Genomic DNA, 10,564 nt, shown 5'->3' with positions numbered 1-10,564 from the left:
TTGTCTGCTGTTAATTCTATCACACTGGAGGCAAAAGCATCTTTCTCCTCTAAGACTCCTCTCCCTTCTGTGTCTGAGCCTATCATTTATTGGTGAAGAGCATCCTCTAGTGGCCAAAGTCAGAGAAGCTTTCAATGAATTACGTCACCACTAAAGCCAGTGCTGAACTGCTCCAGGACATAACACAAAATTATAAAATTAAATGAAAACAGATGCAGCCTTAGAGCAAAGGAAGCATTCCCAATCATGTGCTGTGCAGTGGAGTAACACCACAAATAAACATGCAAGCAGGTGCTCTTACTCTAATGGTATACAGTGGCAGGATATTGTACTGGTCACTCATACTCTTCAGTGATGTCAGGGAGTGATCAGATGATGGTGTCTGTGTTGCAGTAGTAATAAAATGTACATTTGATCAAGTAGTTCTTTCACATAGCAGTGTGGCAGCTGGACCAGACTAACCTGCTATTAATCTTCCTAAGCAGCATTCCTGTGAGCAGTTACTGACATGATCCAAATGAAAGGATGTTTATTGCCTGTCATCAAAAGAATACATTGTGCTTTCACAAAAAAATGGTCTTGGATACGAGATATCAGCAGTTCGGATGCGCCGCATTAACATGCTTCCAATGCCATGATGACCTAAACCAGTCCTCTATGTGGGTTTTTGGATGAAGAGCAAACTGAATCTGAGTTGGCAGCTGGGCTGGAGTCCATCTCAATTTAGCACATCCCCTTCAGTTTTTTTCACACCCCAAAGGGCCCAAAAGACCATCAACTTCACAACAAAGCCAAATCATACGTATGTCCTGCAGAAATGCCTTTGAGCATGTGAGGACTCTGCACTCTGACCTCCCTGGAGAGTGCAGTGATGAGGTACACAAACCAAGTGTGCTTTCCTCTTGGTCCAGGGGAAGGTAATGAACGTTCACGCCCCTGTCAGAATCTGTGTCATCGACACTGGACCATGTTTTTAGAGGCTGAAACAACAGTGAGGCTGCTAATGATCCATTGAATGATAATGCCTGGCCTATTTTTAATATCTGCACAATAGCAGCATTTTATCAACATGCATTAAAGCAGAAATCTAATCCATCGAACTAAAGGAATTAAAGTATTAATAAGCAACCCCAAAAAATGTTATGACCTGTTTTTCTTTGGCTCGTTTGTGTTTACATTTAGAACTCGGACAAAATGGTTCAATGTGCAGGTTCTACTGGGTTGTGATCAATACGCTCTCAATTCCTTCTCAGCAGCAAAGTTCAGAGAAGAGCGATCACTGCATGCAGATGATCACAAATTTCATAGTCAGGATTATTAGAGAACAAAGTAATGCTTTATTTTACAGCCTGGTATTATACATACAGTGCTAATGTAGAAATGTCTAAGAAGAAATGAGTCGTCGGGTACTTGTCATCGCAAGTTTGCATCTTAAAAGGCTGTAAAATTAAGCTTTAGTAATTAGTATCATTGCAAATGTAGAGTCAGACATGGTGGAAAACACTACATCAAAACGAAACACTCTTCAGCAGTGAGTCGTAGACATTTTGGGAAGAGATGAAACAAAAAAAAAACACATACATTTTGAAAGTAGATTTTCCCTCATGGGTAAATTAAATTTATTTTTAAAATTTGTCAAATGTACATAAATTATATTTAATGCATCAAAACCAAATGAGCAAATCAAATACTCTCTTTAAAAAAAAGAAAAAAAAAGAAAAAGAAAAAAGAACCAACATAAGAGAGAACGACATTCTTTGTTCAGATCATTTTTAAACAAGTATTGGTCAGGCATTTCATTAACCTGGGAAAGCAAAGTGCTACACACAACAACCACTGAAAACAGTTCACCAAACATCTTAATGAGGATTGGACTGAAGCACCTTTTCTTAGCTTAAAGCTAAAATGGAGATTTCACTGTTTTAAGTTTTTCCTTTTCACAAAAACACCGTTGTGGGTTTACCTTCAACAACCCAGAAGCCATTTTCCTAAAGAGAGACATAATTGCAGTGACATTGTTTTATTTCAAGTTAAAGTACTTATGTGAACTCCTTGACCCAACAGGCTGCTAAGACCTTGGTTTACTATTTTTTCCTCTAGGATGGAGCTTTTCGAGTGCAAATAAAGGCATACAACTCCTTCATGAGAAATAAACATGGAATTCAGCCACATGCTTTCAAATAGTAATCATATATTTAATTGATATACATATATTGCCACCATTGGCACATACGATATTGCACACAGTGATGAAATGTTGCACAGAAAAAATAGATATATTTTTTGTGGGCGAAAACATTCCAAAATTACAAATAATGTGGAATAATGCTGAAAAGGTAAAACTATGTAAAACAAAACACAAAACAAGACATGCTTGCTGCTCCCCATTAATTGAGCGACTTACAACTTACACAGAACTACCCAAGCCATAGTACGAGCATTTCAAAGGGGGCTTGCTGACAAAAAAAAATTCTGATCATTTCAGGCCACTACTGATGTTCCCAAATAGCCCCTGCTCTCCCTGCTAATGTGCTTGGCTAGTGAAGAGCCAACTCTTCTGCATCATCTTGCGTCTAGGTGACCACCCCCTTCCATGTTTACATGTAGGCCGATACCTGGATGGCTGGGGAACCGGGGGAAGGCAATAGAATTAGGGAAGGGAAGGGAAAGGAAGCAAGGAAGGAAGGAAGGAAGGGAGGAAGGTAGCAGAAAAAAGTTAAGAATTCTGCTCCCATTTTTTTTTCTTTCTCAAGAGTTTGTAACAAACCCTTTTAGCACCACGAGTTGTGCGGTAGCACACAAGGGGGCTGAGATACAAGAATGGAAGAAAGAAAGACGGAACGATAACAAAAAAAGAAGCCAAACTGCGATCCAAAGCACCAGGCCAGCGTGTAAGCATGCGGAGTGTGTAAGGCACCAGGTTGTTTATATGCTGAAGAGGATGCTCCCAATCAGGTATTGTTTAGGCTATACCAGAGGCTCCAAAAATAGGTGGTCAAGGACAGTCTAGTTTGCTGGTTTCCAGTCAATCTAAACATGGGAGCAATCATTTAATTCAATGCTGAGGTAAATCTGACATTATCTGATTGTTGCCAGTTTCTCTGGAGTTTACTGACAGAGTTTATAAAACTGCTATCACACATCTATGAGATGCGACTGAACTGGAATAGAACCAGTTGTTTTCCGTGTGGCAGCCCAAATATTTACAATTAGACCAAAACTGAATCTCATCATCCCCAGTTTGATATTTGGGCCTACAAATCTAGAAGTAGAGCTATGAGCACGTATCCAAAGTCCACATCTTAAACTTGTGGGGATGGGCACGTCCGTAGATGCACGGCCGAGAAGCTCCGCCAACAGGTGAAACTGAACCGTCTTCACCTCAGGTGTGCTCCACAGCGGCCCTCCTCGGTGTGATGCTGATATTTTGATTACAGTTTGCAAGGTCACTCTTTTTTTTTCTTTTTTCTTTTGTTTTTACAATCGCGCTCTGAAACAACTTCCACTACAACTACACCAAGCCTTTGGATGGAAATCACTCTGTACTCAAACTTGAGATCCGTACACTATAGGCAGATAAAGATACATATGGAAGGGTCCTTGAGCCAATATTTTGGGAGACCAACGAAATCTATCTTAGTGCAGATTAACATGCAGCAACAGCACTCCTTGGCACCATTTGGATTTTTACGACTGAACAAGATCACAAAATGTTTCTCGGTTTCCGATGGACTAACCAACAATGCTCTGCTTCATTTTACTTCTCTTTTTTTTTTCTCTCCTCATCAGACCACTAAAGCTAATCAGCACACTATGTTGGAGGGTGTTTGTCTTGTTAATTAATCTGCAATTCAGGCCATTTGCTACATGTTGTCACTGCATTTCCTCTATCGAATACACATTTAGTACCTTTAAAATGAACACATTGCATTAACAACGAGACACAAAGGTAGTCTATAATATAACCATCTGCATGGCAACAATTTCAAATGAAAAATAATTACAATATTAAGATTTCTTTGAATGCCTCTGGCAAATGTCATCATGTCGAGATCCACTGACCACTTCGATAGATTTTTTTTTTATGCAATGCATATTGCACAACAAACAGAGCACTTATTTCATTTCATGAAAAATGCCTAGATGTTCCTTTTATACTGCATGACATCTAACCAGTTTTTTTTCCGAAGCAGGCCTAGCCCTCATGTGATTCATGTGTAAACACATCTCTACTCACAGGTAAAGGTAAATAGGATGGCATGTACATGTGACAACTTTTAAACAAAGTTTTGGAATTTTGGTTGTTGTTGGGGTTTTTTTTCTTCAAAAATTAAAATATCTGATTTGTGCTGAAGTCATTAGCTCACATGAAAAGGAAACGCTCTTTCCTCGGAACTCGGCAATAATTTCATTTGAACATTGCAAACACTTTTTTTTTCTTTTTTTTTTTACAACAGCTTTTAACTGGTACAAAAGTTTTTTTTTTCTGTTAATAAGGGAAATAAACACTCAGTTCAATATTGTTTGTCAAGTAGGAAACAATGTTCAAATATATTGTTATTACTTTGTTTAGCAGCCTGTTACTGTATTAATGGTGGATAAGTGGGGTAACATCCAGCGATGAGTGACAACATGTCATAACTGTCAGGTTGTGGAGGTTTCTTATATTGTGGGTGATGCTCCCTTGGAGTTAAACCATTACAGTTAAATCTTTAGATTTCTTTCTTTATACAGTAGAGTTTTTAATTATAATTCTCTTGTTATTTTCATTACTCTTGCATGGTTTTTGCTCTCTGTATCAATCCTCATCTCCATCGTCCGCCTGCATCTCCTCTTGTTGCTGCAGCTCAGATGCCCTTTTCTCCCGCTGCTTCTCCTGGATCTTCTTCATCTCCTCGGCATATTTACTGAAAGTATTCCCAAATTTGGACCACACTTTGTAGGGCACCGTAATTGAGTTGCGGTACGTTGGCTTCACCTCGCTTACCCTCATGAACACACCATACTTATTGGATCCGACGTCGAAGAAAAAGCGTTTGTTGTCCACAGTCAATGATGACCCTTCGGGCAACTCTGCAGGTTCGTCCTCTACACCGTAATCGTCAATAAGTTTAGCCAGAGCGTCACGAAACTCAATAAGTCCCTGGGCAGGCAAAGCAATCGTCTGGCCTTGCGTGGATCCCAAACCGGGCCCCCGGTTAACGGTCTGTCGAATCCTCAGAAACCGTCCTCTCTGGTTCTCTTTCAGATCCATATAGTATTTCCGATTTTCTCGGACCAAGAACTCGCTTTTGAGTGCTCGCCTGGGCTCGTCTTGTACCAGTCCAGGGTTACTCGGACCCAGCTGGGCATAATGTTCGATGAAGTCTCCCAAGTAGTCACGGAACTCGACCGCCACGGACATGGAGAGAGTGAGGCGGCTCTTGTTTCCACCGGCCCCGACTTCTGCTATCTTTAAGAAGCGGCCTTTCGCGTTCTGCTTCACGTCTAAATAGAAGCGTTTGTTTTGGATGTCAACCCGCTTCGACGCCAGCTCTTGTGTCTCATGCTGGAGGCCGGAAGCCGAGCCCGCCCCTCCTGTCGCTAGATGCATGGAGCCGAAGCCTGGGCCCGTGGCTGCTCCTCCCTGCTCACTTCCACTATCTCTGTCCGCCATGATGCTGCCTGCCTGCCTTCTCCCTCTGTCTGCTGCAAAGCCTCAGCCAACCACAGCGAACGCCGGAGCTCTCGCGAGACCTGCGCAGAGGTATAGAAAGGCGACAAGAAGAAGAGAGACGTCAGTGGTGTGAGAGGGGACGCTCTTCTATCAGGGGCTGTAATGTCAGGAGTTTGATGTACCTTGAAACGAAACCAACGCTGGAGGAAATACATTTTACATCCGTCTGCTTAAGTTTCGGTCTGAAAATGACGCTGACACTCTTTGTTTGTAAGTACGTAAGAGGAGGACGCACTTTTCCTTCCACACAGTGTCTGTCACATTGTGATTTTACACACGATACACACGAGTTATTTACCCGACAGGTAAATAAAAAGCTCCCTATTTTAAGTGTAAAATGCATTAGTATTGATACAAAATGAACCCAAACTCAAGAAGAAGAAGAAGAAGAAAAAAAAAATCCAAGTCATGACAATCAAGTTTGATTCTCCATTTTGCTTTTCGAGTCATTCTGCTTCAACACACAAAATACATACATATATAATCATATTTATACAATGACATGAATCGAATATTGATGACAAAAGTAATAAGCAGTGATTCATGTTCCCATCACAAGTCACAATGTTTAATAAGTCCTAGTTTCTAACCTTTATTCACTTTGAGGTAGTGCATACACTGAAATGACATCATTGTTTCAATCCTTTATTTCAATATGGTGTGTATAAGGCAACAATCATATTTTGAAACATTACATTAGAGTTTGTTCTCCCGCACAGGGAAGAGGGCAGAGAGAGGCTTAGTAATAATAATAATAATAATAATAATAATAATAAATGATTTCATATGATTAGGCCTATGTACGTGGATTACATGAGCTCACATCATCATATAACAAAGTTTGCCTTACTTCCCTCTAGTTCACGGGTAACTCTCAAGTTATTTTTGTGGAGTTAAATTTATATCATTTATGGCTCAAGCCCATAAAATATACTCATAACATTTTTTTTTTTTTTAGAACCAGTCCTCATCCATGTGACTGAGTGTTGCGTTGCAGAGGAGTGGCCGTGCTTCTCACAGGCCCACAGCCTGCCTTAACTGTTCAGCTCACCACGCCGACTGACCGCATGCTGCCACAGCATTCCCTGACTGCGTCAGAGCTGTTTTTCTGTCTGTAGCTGCTTATCAAAAAGCCTGATTTGTATAAATATCTGTGTTGTTTAGGCCTCCAAATAATACTCTGCTACTAATTTCTACAGTATAGACTGTCACTGTATAAAAAGACCAAAGAATGGTCATGTTTGCCTGTTAGACATATTTCAGAGAATGATGTGCTCTGATCATTGTTCAAATAAGCCTGGCTGAACAAAAATCATTTACTCTGTTTCTTAAAAAAATCAAAATAAATAAATATAATAATAATAAAATTAAAAAAACCCTTATTGCTCACTGGTATTTCTCCACAGTAATTACTGTTTCTTTTTGTCTGATTAGAGACCTTTCACGTGGCTCATATAGTCCTTTTTCTTTTTTTTAATGTGGCTTTAATCCCCCAATTGAGCTATATGAATTCCCACACATCATACCTGAATGTCTTAATATTTCTCTCAAACAACCTCAGTATTCCAGGCATATCATATGCATAAGAAAAAGATTTGACCAGTTACCATGTTGGCCTAAATAACAAGCATGGCAAGCAGCTTAACTCAGTCTGGAGGCTCACCCAGGAGTCTTTCAGTTACTATTTATTATGCTCTTCATAAATAATAAGATTTTAAAAGGGTGGAGTGATCCTTAACCAATTAAGCATTTTGGCCTGTTATCAGTTTTTTCAGGTTTTGTGAACTGAATTATTTCAACATGCATGTTATTCCATTTTTTATCATAAAAAAAATATGTATCACATTGACACAATGGAAGAAGAATAAAAATGAATAAAGAAGAAGAATAAACATAATCTTAGGATGAGCGTCCTCCTGAAAGTCTGAAGGCCTGACTGGAGTTCATTCATGAAACTAAAAGAATTGATTCAGATTTAAATACATGCTTTTTTTTTTATTTATACATTTAGTATTATGTATTTATCCTGATAACTCGTTATTATTGTCATGCAATGAAATATAAAGATGTTAAGACATGCACTCACAGGTAAATACATTTAAAATAGTGAATGACCCTTTTGTAAATAACAAAGCTCTCCACAAATCATCGAGTTCAACACTGTGAAGTTAATGAGAAAATAAAATCAGCAGTAAGCCTGTATGCCGTTAAGTCAGAATGCTGAAGAAAGGCAAAGCTTAAGTCATTATTTACATTTAATTCACACGCACACACACACACAGAGAGACAGATGAATTAATAGGAGAACAATCTGCCTTAAAACGCAGTAATACAAAATCAAATGAGTGAGCTTTCTGCCGGAGAAAAGCAGAGTCATTGTCCACATTTGATGCTCGTAGTATTTGTATTATCGCATTAGACAGGTAGTAAAATATTTAACTGAATTACTGAGAGTAGAACAACAAGCTCTAGTCTTAAAACGCAGTCATAAAAATGTAAAGAAAATAAGCGAGCTTCATTTATTGGCTCACGGACGCTCGGGCCGTAACGTGAAGCCTGCACAGCTCCAGCTTCTGTGTGAGGCGAGGCGAGAGCGGCGGCCTGACGGGGTTTAAGGCCTCGCAGTGTCTGCCGGGGTTTCTCCTTCTTACCTGCTCCAAATAAACCTGAATTTCTTCTCTAGACTGATGAAACATGTTCCGCTCTGATTGCCTCACGGCCTCCTGATCAGCTCCACAGCAACCACCAAAAAAAAAAAAAAAACCCCAAAAGAAAACCATTCATCATATTTAATTTTCACGAGACAAACTAATAAATGATTTCAAATGAAAAATCCCATTTTAAACAAACAAACAAACAAACAAACGAAGATCTTATTTTTTATATCTTCTATGACATTTGATGTTGTCGGCCTACATTCGCTGTTTATGCAGAAACATATTTATTTATTTATTGTTCTCAGGTGTTTGCCTGGTTTATGCTCAGCTTTAATTCTCTCCATTCACGTCGTCCTGCTGCAGCTGAATTTATTGTCTCTTTTACGGAGCGCTCTTTCTTTCTTTCTTTCTTTCTTTCTTTCTTTCTTTCTTTCTTCTTCTTCTTCTTCTTCTTCTTCTTCTTCTTCTCAGCCTGTTCACTGTATGTGATGAACACGAGTCTGGATGCAAAGTAATAGGTAATTCCTGTTGTAGTTATTATTATATTATTGGGGTTTTGTGTTGTTTATCCATCTTGTATCCCTTTCTAAGGTCCCCTGTCCTCCTGGGGCCTCTACTGCCCATAAAAATACCCCAATTTATAATTCATCCGAAATATGGCCTGGGGCTCCATGTCTAATGTACAGGCAGTATGGACCCACCCCAGACAAACACAACAGTTTCATTCACCTATCGTCGATCAGTACTTGGCCCCCTTTTCAGGCCAGTTTTTATTCATGAGGCAGTGAAATCACTTCTGTTCGGATGCTGAGGCCACGTCCAAAGCTTATTTCAGCCTCAAAAAGGTGTTGTCGCAGTTTGGAAAAGGCAGCCGCTGTGATCACCTCACAAACTTTTGCCCTGAGGAATGCAGTGGCGCTGGTCCAAACGCCGCTCCATGATTATTTCAGGTCCGACGCACGGCCGCATGCTGTCTGTTATGCTTCTGTAAACTCTGCGGAGTAATGACACATGCTTGACTGCTGTTTAGGACGCTAAAGTTAACGCTGCAGGGGCAGTAACCGTCCGAGTGACACGTAAATAAAGCGTCATTTCGCCAAGCGAGATCCCACAACCTACCTTACAGCGCTCAGTCTGCAGGCGGAGGAGCGCTTAGAGCCTCGACGGCGTGCCGCCAGACACGACACCGGGAGAAAGACACATTGAATGCGATCAGAGGCCTTCGGGACAGCGCCGGGGACTGCTTCTGCTGCCTTCACAAGATGGACAAGAAACGACGAATCGTGGCACGGAGAAGCGACACACACGCACAAGTTCAATGTTGCACGCTTCACCTCTGATGTCAACACGCACTGTGGGAAAGGAGCGGACGCGCGCCCCCCTCGGTGTTCTGAGAAATTGCAGCTTTGCCTTCTGATGGTAACAGGTAGGGGGAAACATTTTTTTTTTGCAACTGTAATGGAGGGCAGTGTCTAAAGGAGGATGTGAGTGTCGCTGCTATCAACGCAGGATGGGAAATACAATTGACAGCAGGGCCGAGTCTCTTCTGGACCGAGTTTTCCGAGTGTGCGCACAGGTGTGCGACCATTCTGTGTGGCTGTTAGGAGTGCTGCTGTATAAAGCACACGAGCACTGCTGGTCACAGGAGTTCACACAGTGATAAATGACTGTAAGCCCACATCACACATCAACATGGTTTGTTTAAGTTTCAGCACCACGGAGAGCAGCCAGGTCTGAGGGTCCGTCACAGCCAGGAGAACTTCAGTGCGCGTTCAGAAGGCAATAATCTCCCAGAGTTAGATCATTCTGAGTCTAATGGGCTCCTTGTTTGAGCATAATTCAATATAATCATGCGTTACTTTAACTGTAGTGCCTCAGATAGCGTGCAGGCCACATTTATTGGACAGAAATTCAGATTTGCTCCCCCTGTCTCTCCCAGGTTGTTGTGCATTTGCTGTTTGATTTACAGCAGCATTTACAGCAAGTATGTGTCAAAGTGTTCATAAATACACTGTGGTCAGCAGATGTCGCTCTTTGTGAATACTGTCAGTACACCATCCTGCATCCGCATTCTATCTGGCATTTAGACTAAACCAAAGCAGGGCATTATAATCCTAACTTCACCTAAAATGTGCATGCGATGACACATGTCCACACTCTGATGTTTGTCACTCAGCTCCAGTCAAACAGC

The 10,564-nt window shown here is 40.9% G+C and overlaps 1 protein-coding gene and 1 long non-coding RNA gene across 2 annotated transcripts; one reads left to right on the top strand and one right to left on the bottom strand.

Annotated features, from left to right (window-relative positions):
- Positions 1-1,317: 1,317 nt before the first annotated feature.
- Positions 1,318-9,711, bottom strand: puraa (purine-rich element binding protein Aa). Its single transcript, XM_010738007.3, has 2 exons — positions 9,493-9,711; positions 1,318-5,736 (listed from the first exon to the last, which is right to left on the bottom strand). Exon 2 carries the CDS (start codon positions 5,654-5,656, stop codon positions 4,799-4,801), a length of 858 nt encoding a protein of 285 aa, XP_010736309.1. The 5' UTR covers positions 5,657-5,736; positions 9,493-9,711; the 3' UTR covers positions 1,318-4,798.
- Positions 5,743-7,939, top strand: LOC113744347 (uncharacterized). Its single transcript, XR_003461464.1, has 2 exons — positions 5,743-5,926; positions 6,675-7,939. It is a non-coding gene; the product is annotated as an uncharacterized LOC113744347 (long non-coding RNA).
- Positions 9,712-10,564: the final 853 nt, after the last annotated feature.

This window comes from Larimichthys crocea, chromosome XXII, assembly GCF_000972845.2.
Source record: "Larimichthys crocea isolate SSNF chromosome XXII, L_crocea_2.0, whole genome shotgun sequence".
Classification (NCBI taxonomy): Eukaryota; Metazoa; Chordata; class Actinopteri; family Sciaenidae; genus Larimichthys; species Larimichthys crocea.
This window is presented reverse-complemented; position numbering and strand designations above follow the sequence as displayed.